Here is a 26,461-nt window from a genome sequence, read left to right as displayed (position 1 = left end):
GACTAGAAGCGTTAAATACCACACGTAGTTTTGTAGTAGAACTACTTTCCCTTACGACACTATGATGTGGTATATAGACAATTTGATTTCCAGAATCCTCTAAATTAACTAAACGCATGTGATTTAATTAAACATACTCGTCCATGAATGCTCGATACATACTCAAATGTTCTGTTTTGTCCGATAAGCGATTTAAAACGCGATTAAGAATTAATCTCGCTCGTTCGAAGGAGCTCCCAATATTTATCGGTGGACCCTCTTTAAATGGTAAACAAACCATGTATCTTCCCGAACTCACACGCTGATGAGTGGAGACAAAATGTTCTTCACACCGTACTTCATCTTCAGTTAAAGTATTTGCAGTTGGAATTTCCTCCAATTGCCAAAAGCGAATTAAATCTTCGTGAAGAACATCAATTGACATTGTATTAACAGAAAGAGAGAACACCTTAGGTACTTGATTAGTGTTAACGGTACCTGAAAGGACCCACCCAAAAATTATAAACTGTGCGGTCAAACCTCCCAAAACGTTATGTTTGAGACCAGGAAGTAAACAAGTTCCAAGCTTATCTGCTCCTAAAATAAAATCAATTTCCTTTTCTTTAAAAGGATCCATATCCGCTAAATTTAATTCTTTTAAATTGGAATTTTCCCATTCAATAGGTTTAGAAGGAGGGTGATAAGAAGTGAGCTTATACATAACTAAAGCTTTCAAATTCAAAGCTTTACATCCTTTCTCATTAGGAAGGAATCGAAAATGCGCCAACTTCTTCGCGGAACCAACCGACGAGCCGCCAACGCCATAAATTAATGTACTTATTTGTTCATATTTTGGTTTTAATAATTTCATAGCCCTTTCCGAAACAAAACTATACTCTGAACCCTGATCCAACAGAACCATAAATTGATGTATTTTACCACTCTCAACTTGAACATTAACAAGAGCCGTCGCCAAAAGTGTACTACAAAAAATTTTTGTTTTTGAATTCAAAGAATCAATGGTTTCTTGTGATTTTACTGAAACTTGAACAGCATTAGTAACGAGCTTATTTTCATTCCCATTACTAGTACCCTGCTCATTGACTATTACTTGTTGACTCGTAGTGGTTAAATTATTACTACTCTCATTTTTTGTTTCGAAATGTAAAAGGGTGTTGTGTTTACGATGACATTTTGAACAATTAATTTTACTATAGCAAAACTGTGGCTTATGGCCAGGCACGAGACAATTAAAACAACATCGGTTTTTTAATGCTATTTCTTTACGTTTATCAACTGGCAAACTTTTAAATTGAAAACATTTAAACAACATATGGTTCTCTTTGCAAAAGAGACACTTGGGATTGGGAGATGCAGTATGATTTTTTACTGAACTTGATTTTGAGACTTTACTTTTCTCAGAAGAATTTTTTGCAATTTGAATTGATTCTAATGCACGAATTCGTGTTAATAAAAACTCATCGAGTTGGTGATAAGTTGGATAATCAGGAGATGCACCTAACTGCATTTCCCACTCCCTAAGTGTTTCATTATCAAGTTTTCTAGTTACAATAAAAACTAATAAGTCACTCCATTCTGGTACTGGACGTCGTAAATTTTTTAAAGCCTCTAATGATTCGTTGGTACTGTCGCGAATTATTTTTAAACCTTCTATTACATTGCTATTAACATTCGGAATATCTATAAATAATTGAATTTGAGCCGTGATTAAGGCTCGATTATTATTATACCGAGTTTTCAATTTATCCCACGCGTTAGAAAAATTTGAATTAGTTACCGAAACATTTTTCAATGTAATCGCGTGACATCAGACAAACTCTCATTTTCAATTATTAAAGCATTAAACAAATCGCGAAAGTTTTCCCAGTCACAATAATTACCGGAAAATTGAGGAAGACTAATCTGCGGCAATTTTATGTGTACAGTTTCACTTTTCGATAAATCGTTAATTGCGTTCTTATCATCTTCAACATTTAAATTATGTAATTGGGTATTCAAAAAATCTAAAGCGTTTAAAAACGCCTCTTCTACTTTAAGAAAATGAGACTTTAGAAAATAATCATTTTTCTTTTGATCAGCAACAGAAATTGTTTGATGTAACTTTAAGTCTAACGCTTGTGCGTCTTTCCAACGTTCATTAAGAAGCGTTAAACGACCTGTTACGACTGTAGAGTTTATATTCGCCTTGCCAATTTTTCTAAAATTGACTTCGGTGCGCGAAATTATTTGATATAAGTTTTCTATTTCAATAAGAGTAGCTTCCATTTTAAAATTTTAAAGGAAAAAGGAGCTTATAAATTAAAAAAAAGAAGAATCTGCAAGAGTTAATCATTAATTAAAATTAAGACTGAAAAGAAGTGGAGAAATATTTCTCGACTTTTCATCAAACGAAGCATACAAAGTTTTTCTCAAATAAGCAGGTACATGTGTACTTATCCAAAATTGATTGACTGTAGGAGTATCTGAAGAAGACTGACTTGTCCCCACTCGCAATCGTTCCACCTTCAGCCTTCGTAGTAAGTTTGGAGAGGGCAGTTGAGAAAGAGAGTACCTCTCAGTAAAAACGAGGATAGCAAAGAAACTTGCGCGCTTAGTTTCTTATCGTTTCTGTGATGACGTAATTGCTTCTCCTTCTATCCCTCTCTCAAGGCACTAGATTTGGCGGCTAACCCGCTCGTTTTCGGCGGCGTCTTTTCCTCCTTTTGGCGGGAACTCCGCCAACAGTTCCAAAAATTTAGGTAATTTTTGTAAGAAAAATACAATAACAAAAAAAAACCTTTCAGCTTCTGACGACAAATTTGAAATAAATATTCAGTCTCAAAACAGTATTTTTTTGCAAGGAACGCTATACACTTCACAAAGTTTGACAAGGTCACTGATCATTGAGCATCATTTCAACGGTTTTTTCATACACGTGAATAGTTGAGTTTACACCACTTTTGATAAATTGTTTTTTATTGATCCGGCTCGAAGGACCATGTTTAATTTTCGTTTAAATTAATAGTTGGATAATTAAATAACACTCACTAGTTCATTTAAGTAGAAAACTCACATTAATATTTATTAAAGAATAAATTGTTTTCACGGCTAAAACCACTCACAAATAAAGTTAATAAAATTAGACACTTGTCAATAATTAAAAATTGTTCAGAGAAAAAACATCAAAGGGACTTTGTGAAATAAATTAAGATTAAATATATTGAGTCGAATTAACGACTATCGCTTTCCTCGCACTCTTGCAGACTAACGGTGAACATTTCCCCGAATTAGCATACCAATTCCGAGAATTACCGAATACAGATCGGAAGAAAAACTTCTTACAACGTTAGCCTATTTAAAGGCGCTTAATTATAATTTAGAAATATCTCTCACATTCGAACAAAGTGTACAATACATACAGTTGTTGAGTTACCATATATGTATATTACCATCAGCGGGAGCTGTGATTTGCGCTTTAAACATAAGATGGCGTTGAAAATTACTTTGTGAATGAATTTCTAAAATTAAACTTTAGATTGTCAAATGTGTAAGTGAATATAAGTTTTAAAAAAATAGATCGATTAATTAAAACAACTTTTTTCATTTCTATAAATATAAAAAAATTTTTTTCTCAATAAAAATTTTTTTTCTCAATGGCATGAGAAAAATTAATTGTGACACAAAGAAATCTATTTTTCCCTAAAAAAATTTTTTTCTTAATAATAATTTTTTTTTCACAATAAAATGAAAAGATTAATTTTTACACAAACAAATTTTTTTCTTAATAAAAAATTTTATTTTTTCAATGAAATGAGAAAAAGTAACTTTTTTCCTCAATAAAATAAGAAATATTAATTTTGAAAAAAAAAAAATTTTCTGAAAAAAATATTTCTTTTCTCAATGAAAGGAGAAAAATTAATTTTGACAGAAAAAAAAATTTTTTTCATTAAAAAAATTTTTGTTCCTAATAAAATATTTTTTATTTGTACAAATAAAAAAAGTTGTTTTAATAAAACGATCTATTTTTTTAAAACATATATTCACTTACACATTTGACACTCAAGGGTTTAATTTTAGAAATTCATTCACAAAGTAATCTTCAACGCCATCTAGTGTTTAACGCGCGTATCACAGCTGCCGCTGATGCTAATATACATATATGGTAACTTAACAAATGTATGCACTGTACACTTAAAACACTTATTATGAAGTAATTATATCTTAATTTATTCTTATTATTGCATAAATAAGCACTCTAAATGTCTATTAACCATTCCTAATAGTTATTTACAACATATTTCGTCGATTAACGACAATATTTTACAAGGGACCGAAACTTAACCGAATCGTAACCGAATCGTAATCTAATTCGGTTACAACTCGGTTTACCCAATCCGCCAGGGGAGAGAAAGAGTATGAGATATCATATGTAATTCCTTTTAATTTTACTGCTGCGTACGGGACAACGCTTGAGTGACGACTTAAATTATTACATACATTTAATTTCAATAAAGTAATTTTTAAACATTATAATAGTCCAGTATATTTTTATTATTTGGGAACACGCATAAGAATATAGGAATACTTCTGAGGACATTTTATAAAAAAAACATTTTTAAATATTAACGCCAAAATCCCATATAATTGTGGTGAATGCTTTATGTTCCCCCACTATATATAGATATACGGGCTGACGCCATACTTGGCAACCGTTGCTAAGAGGACCGGAAAAGGTTAGTTAGTCATATTAGAGAAATCTTTCAAGTAACACGTGCTGTCATTATCATTATGTAAAATGATAATAAAGTTGTTAATTATATATTATACTTAGTAACAAGTTTTAATTGTTAACCTTTGTTTTATTATCCGTTGGAGAACTATATTATATCTTTATTATTGATACTCATTCTCCACATTAGTGACCACAACTACCGAACACGTTTTCGGAAATCGATGGACATGTTTGACATCGTAGTTTTATATAAAATTTATCAAGTGGATTTCTTATTGCCAGTGACTTGTTTACTGTGTTTCTTAACATAGCTTATATTTATAATTATTTGTCAATAATAATATAAATTATTTATAATAATTGTAAATAAATTTCTTGCATTCTTTAAATCAAAATTTTTTATACAACGCAATGTTTTTTCATATTTTTTATAATAAAAAAACATATCTGTATTAAAACACAAAACACACTGTAACAAGTCGTATAATATATATAGTAATTTAAAAAAAATTTATGTATTTACAAAAATTGATTTAAAATTTAAATAAAAGAGGAAGGATTTTTTTATTGTACCAACATCAATTTAATTATAGAAGGATTTAACTCATCCAGTCACTTTTATTAGATTTAAAAAAAAGTATTAAAATCTAGTTTTGTGGGATAATTGTTTTTTCAAATAACTGTGAACCGTTTTGGAAATACAATTGTTTTTACAATTTTCTAAAAGTCTTAAATAAAAATTATGTCTTTATCGAATTTTGAAAAAAGACAAGTTTTTCACGTAACCGTCTTAAAATCCATCAATAAAGCTTTTTCCTGTTTTTCCCTGGTCAATTCACAACATTGCTCAATAGGTAAATATTTATTAAATAATAATATATTAAATATTAATACTTAAATAATATTAAATAGTTAAAAATATAAATGAAATAATCGTAGCTAATTACGATTTTTAATTAATTTATAGATATAAAAATTAATAATAAGTTTCTTTATTATAAAAAATATGAAAAAACATTGCGTTGTATAAAAAATTTTGATTTAAAGAATGCAAGAAATTTATTTACAATTATTATAAATAATTTATATTATTATTGACAAATAATTATAAATATTTATTATAAAATGCAGATACTTTAATTTTTAAATTAATTTATCAAATTACAAATTGACGATTTAAATGTCCACCATACATCTCGGTAAATTTAATTAATTAATTAATGATAAAAGCCATAAACATACGTTGATAAATGTTCAAAAAGTTTTTCTAATTATGTTACTTTTAATTGAATAATAATTTAATAAAAATTTGACAAGTCCAGAATTTTTTATAACGAGATTCAGTATTTAATAAATTTCATTTTTAAAGAATTACCTTAAATCGTTTTATATAGCTGCTAGTTTCACAAATAATATTAATATTAACATTGCAATATTATTTCAATGCCCTTTTAATTATGACACTAATTTAATAATAGAATTTAAAAATATTTCGTTGAAAACATTTTTAAATTTTCCCGCCATTCGTGTCAACTGATGACGACAAGGCTTGCAGCTTATAAAGACCCGAAAGTTACCCACCTTCAGGTCGTTGGTTAGGTTAGTGGTTAGGGTTCTTGGCTGTTGTGTTGCGCGTCCGGGTTCAATCCCCAGCTCCTCCAAATTTATTTCCGAAAATTGCGCCGTTAATGTTGGGGAAAAATAAAAGAAAGCGCAATAAGGGAAAAATAAATTTTTTTAATTTTACTTTTATTTAATAAATATTATAAAACGTTTATAATAAACTTACCTTATAAAATTCACTGAAAACTTGCATTTTAATTTTACAGGAAATTTGTCTATATATCTTTAGAGTACTTTCCGGAGATAGTTTTAAAGAAATTCACAAAGCAAATTTCTGTAAAACTCAAAATTTAATATTTCCTAAACTTTTATCCACAATTTTTCGGCAAACTTAATCGGATAACTATCCTGAACTTCGCACCGCGAGTTATAAAACCGAGGACATATAGAGCTCGCCTGAACTTCCCCTGAAGCTCCCCAACTTAGTTTCCGAACTTAACACGGGGAACTCCCCGCGAACTCCCTGCGAAAAACGGTGCTGTCTGGGTATCAAATACAACGCCAGATAACTTTTTATGGAAATTACGTGAGGATTATTTAATTAATAATCACAAGACTAGATTAATTTTTTAATTCTATTCGCTATTTTGAATTTTAAATAGAGATTTGTCAACAACCATTTAAAATTTTTTTAAAACTGACATCGGATTTGTAATCAGCGACCAAAAAAACCCCTATGTAGACATTTTTACGAAATTAGCTCAATTTTTTAAACCCCCGAGTTGTAATTTTCACGAGCCTAGCTCAATTTTTAATTTTATCCGCCATATTTAATCTGCCATTTTGAATTTTGAAAGGAGATACGTTATCAGTTTGTAAGTAAACTATGTTGTCGTTATTTTTATCGTCATATGTGAAGCTTTAAACAATAATATAGATCATATTAGTGACAGCTTTATCAGCTGACAAAATTTCCGATGCTACCGCCCCTTTTAGCAATAATGTCGCTTCGGTTACATCTATTCCAACCAAAGATAACTGCATTGAAGCAAAGTTGGATCAGATCACCGCAGAAATTGCAGCGATTAAATCAAGATTTAATGAGTCTGAAAATAATAGTCGTCGCTTTTTCAATCGTTCTAGGTCAAGATCTCGAGATAGTCACTCTCGCGGTCATTTTCGGAATAGATCGTCCAGCAGTAGCAAGTCAGGGTTGTGCTGGTATCATAAAAAATTTGCGAAGTCGGCAAAAAAGTGTGTTGAGCCGTGCACCTGGGTAAATAAAGAGGAGAAAAAGGGAAACTAAATGAGCCGATCCGAGTTGAGACCATCGGATCTGGTATCAAGTCAAAGCGTCTCCATATTAGAGATCGCGAATCAGGTCTTATTTTTCTTATTGATACGGGAGCCGATGTATCCCTGTTGCCGTCATCGCATTCTCGTTCTCGTAAGCCCACCGAATTTAGTCTTTATGCAGCTAATAACACGCGAATTCCCACGTTCGGAAATAAGCACCTTTCTCTGAACCTTGGCCTTAAACGCGAAATATCATGGAATTTTTGTATCGCAACGATACCGTACCGAATTATTGGGGCCGATTTGCTCGAACATTATAGCTTATTGGTTGATCTTCGTCATCGCAGACTTTTGGATTCCTTGACTAGTCTCTCGGCAGCGTGCTCGATCAAGAAGGTCGTTGTTCATGGCGTTAGTTTGATTGATCAATCTATACCTTTTGCCGACATTTTATTAGAATTTCCTGAAATAACAAGACCATCTCAGGGATTGGAGAATTTACCCGGCGACGTTGTGCATCACATTGTTACAAAGGGTCCTCCGATTTCTGCAAAAGCTCGTCGTTTAACAATCGAAAGGGAACTCGCTGTCAAGGCTTATTATCAGTCAATGGTCGCTCAGGGAAAATGTGCATATTCCAAATCTTCATGGGCCTCTCCTATCCACGTGGTTGAGAAGAAAGACGGTGGGATAAGAGTTTGCGGAGACTATCGCGGTGTAAACAACGTTACCGAACCCGATCGTTATCCTGTTCCCCATCTTCACGATTTTTCGTCAAGACTCCACGGTAAAAAAATTTTTACGAGATTAGATTTGTATCAAGCTTATAATCAGATTCCGGTTAACCCTCACAACATAAAGAAAACTGCTGTCATCACCCCTTTTGGGTTATATGAGTATAAAGTCATGACATTTGGTTTGCGAAATGCAGGGAGTACCTTTCAGCGTTATATTTTCCAAGCTTTCGGCGACTTAGACTTTGTTTTCGTTTACATAGATGACATACTCATTGCCTCTTCTTCTATGGCTGAGCATGAGTTGCATCTTGGAGAGGTTTTTCGGCGTCTCAGGGAATATCGTTTGCGATTAAACCTAGATAAGTGTTGTTTCGGTAAAAGCGAGCTCGAGTTTTTAGGCTATATTGTAAATACTAATGGCATTCGCCCTACTCCCAAAAAAGTTAAAGCTATTGTTGATTCTCCGCGTCCCAAGACTATCGTCGATTTACGCCGATTCTTGGGCCTCGTTAATTTTTACCGTCATTGCATCAAGCATGCCGCTCACATTCAAATTCCGCTAAATCATTTTTTGCGCGATTCGCGCAAAAATGATAAGCGCATCGTACCTTGGGATCCTGTTTCTGAATCTGCTTTTGATAGAATTAAGCATGAGGTAGCCAATGCTGCATTGCTATTTCATCCTTGTTCCAAAGCAGAGACGCGCCTAATCACCGATGCTTCTAACACCGGTATTGGTGCGGCTCTTGAACAAAGATTCGGAGATGAATGGAAACCTCTTGCCTTTTTTTCCAAGAAACTTACACCTTCCCAATGCAATTACAGCGCATACGATCGTGAATTGACGGACATCTTCGAGTCGATTAAGTACTTTAAACATTTTCTCGGTCCAAATCAATTCAAAGTAGTTACTGATCATAAGCCACTCGTATATGCTTTCAAACAGCGTCCGGAAAAAGCTTCTCCTCGACAAATTAACCAGCTATCTTTTATTTCGCAGTTTACCACCAATATTGAGCATATTCCTGGTTCCGAGAACGTTGTCGCCGGCGCACTCTCTCGTGTTGATGCTATCCTTTTTCCTTCGGAGATCACTCTTCTTGAGTTTGCTGAAGCCCAGGGTAGTTGTCCCGAGTTGAAGACTTATCTCGAGGATCGAGATACATCTCTGAACCTAAAAAAATCATGTTTGGTCAAGGCAGCAATTTTATATTTTGTGATCTTTCCGGCGAGGTCCTCCGACCATTTGTTCCGATTTCTCTGCGCGAACGCGTTTTTAAATTGCTACATTCTCCGGCTCATCCGGGTGCCAAGGTCACGGACCGCATAAATCGTCAGCGATATGTGTGGCCTAACATGCACAAAGACATTTCGAAACTGTGTAAAAATTGTCTGGATTGTCAACGTTCGAAGATATCTAGACATGTTAGTCTCAAACCTTCGCAATTCGTGGCCCCGGAATCGCGTTTTCGCCACATTCACATAGACATTGTTGGTCCCCTCCCGGTCGATTCTGGATTCAGATATTGTCTGACCATGATCGACCGGTTTTCACGTTGGCCTGAAGCTGTCCCCTTAAGGGACATTGAGGCAGCAACTGTGGTACGTGCTCTCATGAACAACTGGGTATCACGCTTTGGATCACCTGAGACAATCACTACCGATCAGGGCAGCCAATTTGAGTCCGCGCTTTTTCAAGCGCTACTTAAACTTATTGGCTCCAAGCGTATACGTACCACTGCATACCACCCCGCCTCAAATGGCATTATTGAAAGATGGCACAGAACTTTTAAAGCTGCCATCATGTACCATGCCACTCGTGAATGGACACGTATCCTTCCTATCGTTCTATTAGGATTGAGATCCAATGTATTGGATTGTGGTTCGTCACCTGCCGAATTTTTATACGGTACAACAATTCGAATTCCCGGCGAATTCGTGCTTCACGATGATTTTGCACCAAATCCGCAAATCTTTTTAGAAGAATTCCGCGAATTGATGAAGGAAGTCAAGCCTATTCCCGTTGAGCACCGCCACAAAAATAGAGCATTTGTTTTTAGAGATCTTTATTCATCAACTCATGTTTTTCTTCGCGCAGGACATTTAAAAAAATTCTTGGAACTACCCTAATCTGGTCCACACCGAATTATCAAAAGGGTAACTGATCGTGTTTTTGAAATCGAAGTTAATGGAACTTCTCGCAACGTTTCTGTTGAAATGCTCAAGCCCGCATATTTTCTTCGAGAAACAGATGATCAAAATGTAAAAAGAGTTCCAGCAAATAATCCTGTAAAAAGGGGCTTGACCATTCAACCCGACATTCAACCAAAAATTTCATTTCCCAATGCAACGCCAAATGTGCCAATAACCAACGATCCGTCAAATTTTATTTTTAACAAATCTGCTGTACTTAAAACATACTCTAGAAAAAAGAAAGTCAGCTTTAATGTGTGATAGAGGTATGCGTGATCGCGTAGGATGTAATAGTATTATCTATCTATTTTTTTTTAGTATTATATCTGCTCAAAAATGTAGACAGCACATATTTTTTTTATATAATTATGATACATTTTATTTACATGATAAAAAGCTATGTATAAGTAGTTTATATTTTTAATTAAATTTATATCGTCAGCCCGTTTAAACTTAATTAAAAAACTTGTAATTATTAGATCTTATTTTTTTTAACTGTAATTATTATATGTCATTTTTAGTATTATTAATATCTCTACGATTTTATAATTGTGATTTTTATACAAATGTTGCAATTTTATATATATAATATATATATAATTATATTTTTTTAAATCTTATATCATTATCATTCGGGGGGGAGTATGTGGGGAATGCTTTATGTTCCCCCACTATATATAGATATACGGGCTGACGCCATACTTGGCAACCGTTGGTAAGAGGACCGGAAAAGGTTAGTTAGTCATATTTGAGAAATCTTTCAAGTAACACGTGCTGTCATTATCATTATGTAAAATGATAATAAAGTTGTTAATTATATATTATATTTAGTAACAAGTTTTAATTGTTAACCTTTGTTTTATTATCCGTTGGAGAACTATATTATATCTTTATTATTGATACTCATTCTCCACATAATTGTTTACTGTGCTGCCATCTAGCGTTCACCAGTGTAACCTGTCAGTTGCTGTCGATAAACGTCGTCTAATACACACAAAAAGTACACAGTAAAAACATTAATTTTCACTATTTATTACACTTTCAAATGCTTTAAAATAATTAATTAATACTTTTTCACTTTTTTTCTATTATTAAAAAATCATATCTAAAACATTTTGCATTGAATTATATAAATATTTGACAGAATACCCTAATATTGCGGATAGCGCTCCATATTTAATCTTTTATTTTACTTTTTTGTATTAAATTGATGCGAATAAGGTTTTAATATATTTAATATATGTAGAAGAAACAGTATACAGTTTATAGTAAATTATAATTTAAAATTTTGCATGAAATTTTTGAAAAGTTCAGTTAAAAAACAGATTTTGAAAAAAACTTTTAAAATTGATGCATTTTTAAGAAAGTTATGAGTATTCAAATAGAAATTTTTTTAAAAACCTCAAATTTTGAAAAATTCATATTTCGTAAACAGTTTGATTAAAAAATTGACAAAATCGTGTAGCTTTAAAGAAATCGAAGTCAACTATATGTTGGAATGGCATGGAACCCCTCACATATATTAAAACTGTATTTCAAGTTTCTTATACATTGTGACGTGGCATTTTGCCACACACAATAATTTATTGTTATTTTTTTCTTATTACCCCATCAAAATGGGAATCTTCCTTTTTCCTAAAAAAAAAATAATAAGTTAGGCAAAATAAGTAATTATTAAAATGTAACAATTAAATTAAAGTAAAATAATAGATTAAACCTGCCAAATCGTTCGATCACTCTCGTATTATTTTAATAAATAAAATTTGAATACTCGCGTTCCACATATGATTTCATGTTATCACGAGGAATTGTCGACAATATCCAAATCCATGGTCGCTCATCTGTTACGAAGTCAGCAGGGGAAGTACTTCCTGGTGAACATATTTCGATGAGATTCCTAAATATTCAAGAGCACCAGTAATCCGAAAAATATTGATTGTTTTGTTCCTGTCACAATAATGGGGGCAGCCATTTTGAATAGAGGACACCACTACGCTCTCTGGAAGAGTTGCGATCTACCTTACCAGCGGCATCGATAAAAATTATCGACGCGTGATATATTGATTATCGACAAATAGAAAGTTATTAATCACTTTCACTGGGACTCAGCATCAAAAAGAAAGCGTGAAAAATTACGCCGACTAGAGTCAAAGGTCAGCGCGATGCGTGGACGACGACGCATTAACGGTGAGTCCCAGTTATGTATAAATTCCATTTCTCGCCAGATTGACATAATAATAAATATAATTTAAAAAAAATTAAAGTGATGTTTGCTCACCGCATGGCAAGCGGAATAATCTTTTTTGTAAGTTCATTCATTATTATTATAATTAGTATATTAAGTATTAAGTAGATTAATTAAACTCTTCAAATATTATTTTAAAAGAAAATTAATAAATTAATAATAAAATTAAATAGTGGAATTTAAATAAATATTACAGTGAAATTAAATTCAGTGGAATAATTAATGTGTTTTTCTCCTTACCTCCCCCCTCTCCGCGATTTGCTAGGAAGTTTTCCTATCAGTTTTTGAACTAGTCTGGTAAATATTTAAAATAATTAAATAATTAACTTTTTTATATTTTTTTATAAAATATTCTGGCGCTTAAATAAATTATTCCCTTTAAAAATAATAATAATTCAAAATTAACCTCAAAATGTAGATAACATTTTCCTATTATAATCTTGTGATAATAATTATTATTATCCTTTTATTAAGACTTAACAAAATTTAATAATAATAATAATAATAAATAAAAGAAAAAATGGTCACAAAAATGTTATAACATATATTAAAAATTGATTGAGTAAATAGAATCATTTCTAAGCTTTATCTCAGAAGACACGAAAATGTAAAATACGAAATTGTAAGTCACCTACTGTCATTTTTTCTAAAACCTAATTTCAGTTTAATGTACAAATATTTTTGACAGTATAGTAATAAAAAGTACTTTAATTTTATTTATTGACATATAATAAAGCCACAGCACATAAAAAAGATAATAAAGAGAAGATTTAAATTAGTTCATAATCATTTAATATATAAAAACAGATAAAATGAGGAGTACCTATGTATATGTAAAAACACGTGCTTCTTATGGAAAGCAATGTATTTTTAATATGAAGGAAACATATTTCGATGAAGTAATTTTACCAAATTCTTTGTTAAATGAACAATTTGTTTTTCAAAATTCTTGTCACAAAAAAATACAAATCTCAAAAAAAGTAGCTCATCATGAGGTTAGTACATTTTTAAATAGACACATTCTGATACGTAGTTCATAAACTGTAGCTTTCATAATGAAACAATTTTGTTTAAGTAACATTTAAGTAAAGAACATTTTTAGTACACTTCCAACATTAAGATATTTAATATTGCAAATATATTTTCTATGTAATTGAAAAATTAAAAATTTGAATTCAAAAAATTGCAAAGTTATGATATTTGAAGAACAATAACCCATACTAAAATTTTAACTTCTCATTTCAATATTTACCAAAGATATTCTACATCTTTCAAAGGCTTAAAAATAGTATTAAATACCTTTTAAATTCCGCACAACACTTTATACCAACTTTACGCTAGAAACAAAATTTAATATTTAATAATAATTAAAATAAATATAAGTATTAAAATAATATTTCTTTTTAAGTTTACAAAATTTTTAATTTCAAAATTATTTTTACCATTATTCACATAACAAACGCAATGTCAACATCTTCCATGATATAACCTAAAAATTATTAAACCAGAAGAATAAACATATCCATATTATAGAAACTTTTAAAGTTTATGTAATTATTATAACCTAAAACATATTTTACACACAATATATATTGCGTCCGCCATTTTTTAATAGAAAATTAAAATTATTCTTTTGGTATGTGAAAATAGAAAATTGTTATATAAAACTATGGAAAGAAAGCGTATTTGACTAATAATATGAAAAAATAATTATTAAAATGAGAAGTACACTGAATTAGCAATTTTGACAAATTTAGAAAAGTTTATCCGCTGTGTATTGGGATCTGATATAAGAGCGTAGTATATACTAAGAGCGTTACTTTTAGTAAATTTACATGCATACAGCATGTCAATTTAAGAAATGCATAAGTGAACTTATTTGACCCGTTGCCTGTTTCTGACCCACGGGTGGGTTGTGGAAAAGTTTGGCCAGAATGTTTCTGACCCACCCGTGGGTCGTGTTCATCTTAGCTCAAAATAAATATAATTTATTTTTAAAAATTGATAAACCTAGGTTTTTAGGGTCGCTGAATTCAATTATGACCTCAAAATAAAAAATTCAAAATGGCGGATCCAATATGGCGGACATTTAAAAAAAAATTGATCCGATTTGCTTAGAAACTGTTACTCAGAGTTTTGGGGTCGCTGATTACGAATCTATCATTAGTTTTCCGAAATTCAAAATGGCGGATTCAATATGGCGGACTTTTTTTATAAAATTGATCCGACTTGCTTGAAAACTGAGGGGCTGATAGCGAAAATGGTTTAAAAAACAATAGGAGGAAGAGTGAAATAAATAATTATATTGGTGTAAAAATTACTGACATTTAAATAACCATAAAAATCAAAATAAACTAATAAAGTAATGAATAGGTGTAACCTGATTTAGTACGTTCTGTTAAATATTATTAAAATTATGATAATTATGATTCATAACTATATTATGAAAATTTTAAATTATTCACATTTTATATATTTTTTAATTTTAGTATATAATAAATTTACCATTTGGACGTTTCAACGTAACAAAATAAATCTTACTAAATTTTATTGTTTGTCTGATTAATTCAAAAAGTTCCTAAGATAATTTTTAAAATGAAGTTAATTGAACTAAAAATATTAGAAACTAAAATGATTATTTTATATGATTTTATTACAGCAAGTGCTAAAATAACTTTTATTTTATTTAATTCTACTACTTCTTGCAATCGTTTAAATTATTCTTTTAAACTTTGAAAAAATGGATAATTTTATTGAGCTGAAGAGATTTGGAATTATTTCGCAAAATTAATTAATTTCATTGTTTTATTTTTGCAAAAAAATTATAGTGGAATCTCTCATAGAAGTGTTTTTCAATGATTTCATGTATAAAGCAATAAGCAGACAAATTTATTATAAATTTCATATTTATTTGAGGGATATCTAACATGGAAAGATTATTAATATAATCGTTATAAAAATATTATTTAAACGATACAATAAATAATAATAACAACTCTCATTGTTTCATACGAATAAAATCGAAAAGGTTATTAAAAACACTCTTATTCATCATCGCTGTCATCACTGACGAAATCATAGTCTTTAAAGGAGTAATTAGTTCTTAATTTTTGATAAACGGATTGGTACTTTTGAGGAACATAATCCATTAAAACCATAAGATCATTAAATTTTTGTTTAGTGATTGTTTTTACATTCGAATACAAAAATAACAATTCTATGTCTCTAAAGTTTTCTTCAGTTACGTTTTTTTCCCAATGTGTACTGTGTGAAATTTTTGATATCGTATTTAAAGAATAAATCAAATGGTTGTTTTCTGGCATGATTTATCATTCCTGCTTTAAACCAATTTATTTATCCTGATTGAATTTGTGTTTCTACATAGGAATTCATGTAGATTCTTATATAATTTCTTACATCCCATGTAAGATTTTATATAGGAATTTTCAGTAGGGTACATGAGAGAGAAAAGGACAAAAGATATTTCTATATTTTTCTCTCTCATGTAAAAGCTTAAGATTTACGATCAGAGATTGTCCTTCGTAATTTATTTTTACAGTATCAGGATATTATGTATGAACGCTTTCAATATCGCTTCTGCAAGTCCTGAGCTACATAAAGTGTATTTACCGATTTCAAAATTCAACATGGCGAGCTTAATAATGTCCGTCAAGTGTCTAAAAATGTTGTTTAATATAGAAAATTATGGAATTTAATACTACATTCTATCATATATTGATAAAAATGCTTACTGTTAAAGATTTGTGATCGTTTACTGTAAACCAAACAAAACAGTAACCATATTCAAAATGGTTCTGGCTAACCAGAAGTATAAAAAAGTACTTAAAAATTCCCAGAAATAACTACTCAATAATTGTCGATGTCGTTGATTATAAAACTGGTCCCAGATTTTCTAAATTCAAAATGGCGGATCAAACATGGCGAACCAGAAGTATAGAAAAGTACCTAAAAATACCTAGAAATAACTCCTCGGAGCTTTTAGATATTTCTGTTTGCGAATAAGATATTAGAATTAGTGAAATGTCGCTTATTAATGTCAAAATGATAGACGAAATTTGAATTTTGTAATTGAAACTTGTATCATGTAAGTAATAACAAATTTCACTTTATCAAATTTTGATCATTGTAATCAAATAAAAAATGATGAGATGTAAAATTCGATTAATGGAAGGTAAAAAACATAAAACAAATTTATGTTATTTTGTCAACTTGCGACGTTTCGATGGTTTGGTGTATTTAAAAAAAACTTCAAAAAATCAGATTTTTAAAAATTCATAACTCAAAAATTTGAACACTTATAAAAAAAATACGTAAATCTTTTTTTTCTACAAAGCATCTATACAAGCCATAAAAAACTACTGTGCTGCCATTAAATATTTTAATAATTAACTGTAAGGGAAAACTCAAAATTTTGTACATGATCTTACACACGATCATTTTCGAGTACACGAGCATGGACTTGTATAGTGGATTCCATTAGTTGACATAAATATGAACATGTACATGTTCTTGTAAATGTTCTTGTACAAGATCGTTGTTCCAATTCTTTTTACATGTTCACTTGATGCTCTTGTACATGACCTGGCGAATGAAAATGTGCAAGATCGGTGCACAATCATGCAAAAGATCGTGTACACGATCCTGTACAAGTTTTTTCAACAGGGTAATTAATAATTAGAATATTTAAAATAATATTCCATTGCAACTAGTCAATGTTAAAAATCACCTTTAAAATATATTTTTATTTTATTTCAAAAAAGAAGTTTCTAGGCCTAAGGAGCCCTTTAATGTACATTTTAGATGTAACAATTTGTAGTAATAAAAAATACATTCATTATATAAATAAAATACAAAAAACTAAAACTAAACAACAATATAGTGGCAAAAAAAATATAATTCAAGAGGAAAAAGGACATGATAAGAAAAATAAAAACTATTTGCATACACTCAATATTTTAAAAGATATTAATAAGTTACCAATATATTATATCAAAAGTATTTCTATTATTTTAAAATAATAAATCAAAAAAGCATTTTTTAAAAGTAAATTGTGTAGTTAAGGGGTTAGTACCACATCTCAGTGACTTTTCATAAATACTTTTTTATATTACAAAATTTATTTTATTTACTTTAAACTTTATATACCTAAAAGAAGGGGTTTTAAACTGTTAAAAAAATTGTTATTTCTTATTTATTCTGCATTATCTTGATGTCATGGCCGCCTGAAAATACCCCTACTTGTGATTGGCGGAGACTGTATATCTGATTCAGGTTATCGAAAAATAAAATTTTTAATATTTTTTTTGAAAAGTAAGCTTGTATACATGTATATATGCTCTTATATACATATACGTATAATTTGATATATATTTATATTTATATAGTTATATATTTATAAAAGCATACATTGTACTAGCGAAAAGTACGCTCCATGAGCGCGTGACTTTTACATTGTATCCCGTTTTTCGATATGTTACCGAAGTTTCCAACCAAAATAATAGTTTCCACAGCATTTCTACGTATATTTAGTACAAGAATGTGCAGTTTTTAGAAAATCGATTTTGTTGAAAAAGATGTGGTACTAACACCTTAAATTCCGAATTGTTTTTGGAAGCTTGTTCCATAGTCTTGCTCCTCTTATGATCTTTGCATTTTACATGTTCTATGTTGTGGAATTATTAAAGGAGATCTATTTTCTCGGAATCTGTCTCGAGATTCTTCATTGGTATCTTTAAACTCAAAAAAATCATACAGGTATATAGGAATCATATTGTTGGAAATATTAAAAATCAAGTTACCAATAAAAAATTGTCTTCTCGTTGCAACATTAAGAAGTCCAGACCTGATTCTAAACTCGGTAATATGCTCATACTTAGGTAAATCATAAATGAACCGAATGCAGACGTTTAACGCCCGTTACAACTTATTATTCAAATCGTTAGTTATATTGTCATACACAGGGCAACAGTAATCAAAAATTAGGAGAATAAGGGTTTTGACGAGTAGTAATCGAGTTGAGGTTGGAAGAGATTCCTTTTTCCTGTTAAGGTATATCTCCGGCTCCAGTGGTGCTCAGTTCCTTGCGACTAGTTTATACTAATCAACAGCTTACTTCACTGTCGTGTTTTCTCTCTCTTTCTCAAGCGAGTATTATACTTGACTCTCTTGAAAAATCTATTAATAACAGAAGTTTTCTACTTCAAAACGTTGTAATGATCTATATTTTAATGCCAAAGGATTCGCTTGCCAGGTGGGGACCGAGTTCTTGTGTTCACTTAATTCTTACTTCTGGCGTTACTATTTATCTTTATGGAACTATTGCGTTCTATGATCTAGTGGAGAGGTGTAGTCAATAACGAGTCTCTGTTTAAACCTTCAAAAGAATGATATATTGTAAAATAAAGAAATTAAAATAAGAGTACAAAATTATATGTATAGAAGGAATATAAACAATATAAAACAATAAATAATCAAATAATGACTCGATTCAATGCAAGTAGTTTTTAGGTTGAGTAGATCAACCAGATCTGTCAAGTTGCTAGACAGCACTGCCCTCTATCGGATTGTTCTGACAAGTTTCTTGTCTGAAATGATACAAAGGTATGTTTAATATTCGCGATCGCGTTTACCAGGAGTTAATCTAGTAATTTATCCAAAATGTAAGTTAAGCTATCACGGCAAACGAAAACTAGAACTCTCGCAGGAGCGCCTACGGAGCAGTCGCAAGGATGACGTTCCAGGTACGTGAAGGTATCTTCTCGGTCTCTCGCAGGAGCACCTACAGAGAGTCCAAGTCGATGAGGAACAAGGAGGTTAAGTAAGGTTCACTTGACACAGAAGCACCCATAGTCAAGTGTACCATACCTCGCATTACCTGAATTCAATGAGGAGCGTCTACTTTCTCTTTCTTCACCGGGCGAGTATACTTACGATACTCCTATCGTTAGAACGTTGTAATTTAAAAATTAGCATGGATACCCATACTAAAACTTTTTTATTATAATTCTATTAATTCCATACCACTTATAAAGTACATAAAAAGGAACATTTTCCCAGAGTTTAAAAAAATTCTAGCGAAAAATAATACATTAAGCTGTTGTAAAATTATGAATGTTTCACATGAGACACTAGATACGTGCTCTCCCAATGACAGAGAGCGATCAAGGATCAAACCGAGGTCCTTGACTGAATTTTTATATAAGAAAGGAGTACCTTTAACTGTGATCGGAGGAAGATTAATTACCACATCATTGTTAGGGAAATCTGAGTATGTTCCTTGCATGTGTAGTTTTCGTGTAAACTAGGATTTTTAAAATTCATTAATATTTTTAAAAGTTATAAACAATTTAAGTTGCAAAATTGTTGTCGAAAAATGAAAAAAGTCTGCCAATCGGTTTTTTTTCAATGAATATTTCTCATTCGTGTGTCTTCAGCACGGCATCAAGATTGGCCGACCACCGTTTCTTAGACAAAAGTCTCAATTTTCACAAGCCGAAGCTTTAAATATTTGCAGTATTGCTTCTACAAGAGTACATATTGAACGCTTAAACCAAAGACTAAAAATATTTCAAATCCTTTGATGAAAAATGCCTTCTTGTCTCGTGAAAAAATACGAAAATATTATGACCATTATTTCTGCAGTTGTTAATTTGAGTGCTCCAATTTTAAGCGACGAAAGATTCCCTGTTGAAGTTTTTTTAGAAACTGAATAAAAAACCTTGGCTTCGAATGGGACAAGCGATTTTTTCATAACTGTTTAAATAGTGTGGATGCCTTGCACTTAAACATTATTAATTATTAAAAATTTTCAAGTTTTCTACTTGATTTTAAATTTGAATTTTATAGGTGAAGATCTCATAAACTTACGATAAATACATGGATTTCCACTCTTGTTATTGTAAAAAGTCATGTAAATTGTTTAAAAACCACTCGTGTTTTTTTTATTTATTTCTCTTTATTTCTTGTTTAAATCTATTTTTATTTGAGAACAATAGCTGAGATATATTAATCGTTGATAAGTGAGTCAGTTATGTGAAAAAATATTTTATTATAGTTTAATAAATATCCAAATAGTGATATATAAAAAAGGTTAGATATTTGAAAAAATATATAACGGACTTTTCACGTCAACCAGCCCAGATCTCTGTCCAAAAATCTACTGAACGAAAATTGACTTATTATGGCTGAAAATAACCGCCAGCTCATACTCTTTAAAATAAAAAGTGGCAAATTTAAAATGGCGTCTTTCAGAATTTTAAAAACTTAATGGTTACGCTTAAAACATGTTACTTTAGGGTTTTTGGGGTCGCTGATTACGAATTTGAAGTCAGATTTAAAAATTTTAAAATGTCGGATCCAATATGGCGGACATAGTTTTAAAAAATTTAATGAATTCGATTAAAACTTCTTACTTGGTGTTTTTTGGGGTCGCTGATTACGAATCTGAAGACAGATTTTGAAAATTCAACATGGCGGATTAAATATGGCAGGCATGTTTTTAAAAAATTCATTGAATTCGCTTAAAACTTGTTACTCGGGGTTTTTTGGAGTCGCTGATTACGAATCTAAAGTCAGATTTTGAAAATATTAAATTAATTAATTAAATACTTCGAACTCAGGAGTTTTTAACATGTCTGTTTATAAATCTGTAGTAAATATTAAGGTTTTACTGTTGGGGTTAAGGTTCTTATACACTGTAAAGAAAGAGATGAATTTCAACTCTTTTGGGGATGCTATAAAACAACAAAATTTTATATAAATCAGATCAATTTTTGAATAATATCATTGTTATATTCGTTTCGCTATTTAATATTTTCAAAATCTAACTCACGAGTTTTTAAGTTAGCTGTTTATAAATCTGTAGTAAATATTAAGGTTTTACTGTTGGGGTAAAGGTTCTCATACACTGTAATAAAAAGAGATAAATTTCAACTCTCTTGTGGACGCTATAAAACAACAAAATTTTATATAAATCAGATTAATTTTAGAATTAGTTGGTCGTTATATACGATTCGCTATTTAATATTTTCAAAATCTGACTTCAGATTCGTAATCAGAGACCCTAAAAACCCCCGAGTAACAAGTTTTAAGCGAATCCTTTGAATTTTTTAAAAACATGTCGGCCATATTGGATCCGACATTTTGAATTTTCGAAATCTGACTTCAGATTCGTTATTAGCGACCCCGAAAACCGCCGTGTAATAAGTTTTAATCTAATCCGTTAAATTAAAAAAAAATGTTTGCTATATTGGATCCGCCATTTTGAATTTTAAAAATCTGACTTCATATTCGTAATCAGCGACCCCAAAAACGCCCGAGTAACAAGCTTTAAGTGAATCCTTTAAGTTTTTAAAAATCTGTCTGCCACATTGGATCCGCCATTTCGAATTTTGAAAATTTTTGAAATCTGTCTTAAGATCCATTTTTAACGACCCTAAAAACATAAGAGTGACCTATTCTGCAACTATTAGCAATGATTTTTTCAAGATAATTAATACATTTATTTGCTGATTCAGTAAAAAAATTTGAAAAAGTTGTGACAGTAAGGACGCCATTTTAAATTTTTGAATTCGTCACTTTTTATTTGAAGGAGTATGAGCTCATGGTTATTTTCAGCGATAATAAGTCAATTTTCGTTCACTAGATTTTTGGACAGAGCTCTGGGCCGCTTGACGTGAAACGTCCCATAAATAAATATTTATATTATCTAATGTATAAATCATTTAGTGAAACTAATTGTACTCTATTAAAGGTTTATAGAACCAAATAAAGAAATAATTTACAAACAGTGTTTTTCAATGATTTTATTCATTTGTCAATCAACATTTTACAAAAATACGTTTTTTAAGTTTTCAATATCTCTTTTACAAATGTTAAATTTAATTCCACTGGAATGATCACAAAGCTGTTGTTGAAAGAAGAATGAAATATAAAGTCTGTTTTCTCGAGATTAGGAATAGCCATGCCCTATTGGACTTGACCATAATGTGGATGCTTTTTTTTAACTTAATTTCAGGAAATTCAATAAATTTTAATTCTGCAAGAATATCATTAATACTTTTTTCTTTGCCGGAAAATGGACATTTAATTTCTATAAGTTTAATTGGTTTGCCATTTTCAAAAACAATTCTATCCGGTGAATAACACCGGCACACAAAAAAAAAAAAATTTCTAGTGCGAAGACCGCCACATGGTAGGTTCTCTTCCTTAAGATGTATCTAAAGAGAAAATCCTAGTGAATGTTTGCTTATTCTAACTGTGGATTTTGATTCAGTGGCTCTAATTACATGAAAATTTAATAAATACACAAATTTAAAAATGGCGGATCCAATATGGCGGACCTAAAATGGTGGATTTTTTGAAAAATTTGCTTGGATTTCCTTGAAACTTGTTACTAGGGGGTTTTTCGGGTCGCTGATTACGAATTTGATGTCAAAATTTTATAAATTCAATATGGCGGATCCAATATGGCGGACCTAAAATGGTGGATTTTTGAAAAATTTGTTTGGATTTCCTTGAAACTTGTTACTAGGGGGTTTTTGGGGTCGCTGATTACGAATTTGATGTTAGTTTATCAAAATTCAAAATGGCGGATATAATATGGCGGACCTAAAATGGTGGATTTTTGAAAAATTTGTTTGGATTTTCTTGAAACTTGTTACTAGGGGGTTTTTGGGGTCGCTGATTACGAATTTGATGTTACTTTTTCAAAATTCAAAATGGCGGATCTAATATGGCTGAAAATTTTCGAAAAATTGTTTGGTTTTTGTAAAAAATTGCTATTTTGGGCTGTTTAGGTTGCTGAATAAGATTCTGACACTTCTATTTTTTAAATTTTGCAATAGTGAATTTAATGTGGCTGACAATTAAAATTTTTTTATTTTCTCGATCGTTTACCCTGAATCTGAATTCACCAAAATTTAGTAATGGCTTGATGTAAAAGTTGTCAAAATATAACTGCATATCTGTAAAAATACAACCTCAAGTTAGTTGTCTTATAAATAATATTTCTCCGATTTAATTTCTATTTTTTCTATTTTCGCTACTAGGACACCTCCCCGTGGTGAAGGCGGGCAACGAATTTTCGGCTAAGTTTCTAGGTTTAAAATATGCCTTCATGGCAAAAGTAGATAAGAAGATTACGATGCAGAGGAGGGATACCTCAGTATCAAGCCATTACTAAATTTTTGTGAATTCAGATTCAGGGTAAACGATCGAGAAAATAAAAAAATTTTAATTGTCAGCCACATTAAATTCACTATTCCAAAATTTAAAAAAAAGAAGTGTCAGAATCTTATTCAGCAACCTAAACAGCCCAAAATAGCAATTTTTTACAAAAACCAAACAATTTTTCGAAAATTTTCAGCCATATTAGATCCGCCATTTTGAATTTTGAAAAACTAACATCAAATTCGTAATCAGTGACCCCAAAAACCCCCTAGCAACAAGTTTCAAGAAAATCCAAACAAATTTTTCAAAAATCCACCATTTTAGGTCCGCCATATTAGATCCGCCATTTTGAATTTTGATAAACTAACATCAAATTCGTAATCAGCGACCCCAAAAACCCCCTAGTAACAAGTTTCAAGGAAATCCAAACAAATTTTTCAAAAATCCACCATTTTAGGTCCGCCAAATTGGATCCGCCATATTGAATTTATAAAATTTGACATCAAATTCGTAATCAGCGACCCGAAAAACCCCCTAGTAACAAGTTTCAAGGAAATCCAAGCAAATTTTTCAAAAAATCCACCATTTTAGGTCCGCCATATTGGATCCGCCATTTTTAAATTTGTGTATTTATTAAATTTTCATGTAATTAGTGCCACTGAATCAAAATCCACAGTTAGAATAAGCAAACATTCACTTTCAGTTGATAAAAGAAATTAAATTCCCATATATGTTAATTTCTCAAACTACACCCCCCACCAGGCCTGTAAAAATGAAACAAGAACCAAACTCGAGGTCGGACTAGGATTTTCTCTTTAGATACATCTTAAGGAAGAGAACCTACCATGTGGCGGTCTTCGCACTCGAAATTTTTTTTTTTGTGTGCCGGTGTAACCGAGCCACGGATTGTGATTTGGTACATTTAAGCCAAATTGAAATACTTCGACTTTCATTTCTTCGACATAAGCTTTGCGTGCATATTCTTCGTTTGCAATACCGTGCTTAATTGCGACATTTGGGTTAAATGGCTTTGGATAGAAATAATTCAAAGATTTAGATTTCCACTGAGCATTCGTATTACTACTGTAAGTAAAAATTCTGTAGCAACGAGAGCCAGTTATTCTAAATTGTCGAACATGTAGCCAGTTTTGTCGACTACATTGAGTTTCCACGCAAATAATACTACTCTCTCCAATCATTCTACTTAAAAAAGATTGAGAACACGATTTAATTTCTTCCTCAATTGATTCGTTTTCGAGATTACTCATACTCTGGGAAGACAAATTTCCTAGCAGAGCTTGAAGTTGAGAAGAATTTATATATATATATTATTATTATTGTGTAAATCCGGATTAATTTCTTCGTGCCACCCATACCTAATAAATTCAATTTTACTGTAGAGTACTGAAATTAGATAAAAAATGTTAACATACATTTATATATATATAATAATATAATATGTATGATATATAATAAAAATCTAAACATTGACTTAAGTATGAATTATAAAAATTCAATTTGAAAATTAATTAATAAAATTAAATTTATAATTTTAATAACTATTAACATTAGAGATCGTGTTTCGTTAGAGATGAGTTCAAATTGGTGTTGAAGAGTAGATTTTTTATAAATTCTTCGTCTTCTACGGAAACTTGCGTTAAATAAATTTAAAGAGTCTGTGAAACATTCATGAGTCTTAATTGGATGTGGATCGTAAGTTTCCAATGCTTTTGTTTGAGATACGTTCCACAGACATTTAGTATCCGTGCATGCTGCAACATCTAGATTTTCTTCTTCAATTCTATGAAATTAAGAAATTATTATTATTATTGTTCGTAAAATTGATCTTTAAAAACAATAATTTGAAATATGTCATGCATAAATAAGGAACATTAAAATAATTCATTAGTTTTCAGTTTAAATTGCAGTAGTAATGAAAAATAAGCAAACATAACCTATAAATAAGAATATTAATTGTTTTTATATTGGTAAAAAGAAAAAGTATTTCCACTTAATAATTTTAAATAAAATTTTTAAAAAACTTTATGATGAAATTAATTTTTTTTGACAATTTATAATGTTTTATTTTTATAAAATAATAATAACACAGCCCCACAAAAAAAAGTGTCGTGCGCGGCAGACCAGACTAGTCATTTCCCATGTATTTTGACGCGCTGAACACGAATCCGAAGTCCGTTTTGCTCCATCACGTCAGGATTTTTTTCTAACCTCCAAAAACCTGTCGGATTTTGAGAGGTAGGCTATTTTTTTAAAAAATTGATGGATTTACTTCAAAATTGGTATCTAGGGGTTTTTTGGGTCGCTGATGACGAATTTGAAGTTAGATTTTCAAAACTCAAAATGGCGGCTCCAATATGGCGGACTAATTTTGTAAAAGTTGATGGATTTACTTCAAACTTGGTATCTAGGGGTTTTTTGGGTCGCTGATTACGAATCTGAAGTTAGATTTTCAAAATTTTAAATGGCGGCTCCAATATGGCGGACGATATCGACCCTTCAAAGGTG

General features: G+C 30.8%; 2 protein-coding genes across 2 annotated transcripts in view; one reads left to right on the top strand and one right to left on the bottom strand.

Moving 5' to 3' along the window:
* The window catches only part of LOC127278228 (furin-like protease 1, isoforms 1/1-X/2), a 780,368-nt gene that overhangs the window by 706,460 nt on the left and 47,447 nt on the right, over nucleotides 1-26,461 (bottom strand). The gene's annotated exons all lie outside the window — the stretch shown is intronic.
* LOC127278219 (dynein axonemal intermediate chain 2-like) overlaps nucleotides 13,452-26,461 on the top strand; it is a 57,799-nt gene continuing 44,789 nt past the window's right edge. The window contains exon 1 of the mRNA XM_051299819.1: nucleotides 13,452-13,740. Coding sequence (XP_051155776.1) covers nucleotides 13,558-13,740 — 183 coding nt within the window. The 5' untranslated portion in view covers nucleotides 13,452-13,557. The remainder of the gene's footprint in view (nucleotides 13,741-26,461) is intronic.

The sequence above is a fragment of the Leptopilina boulardi genome, unplaced genomic scaffold (genome assembly GCF_019393585.1).
Source record: "Leptopilina boulardi isolate dan_hultmark-lab unplaced genomic scaffold, ZJU_Lbou_2.1 LbouV2_2, whole genome shotgun sequence".
In the NCBI taxonomy this organism is placed as follows: Eukaryota; Metazoa; Arthropoda; class Insecta; order Hymenoptera; family Figitidae; genus Leptopilina; species Leptopilina boulardi.
Note: the sequence above shows the minus strand (reverse complement) of the source record. Positions and strands in the feature narration are given on the sequence as shown.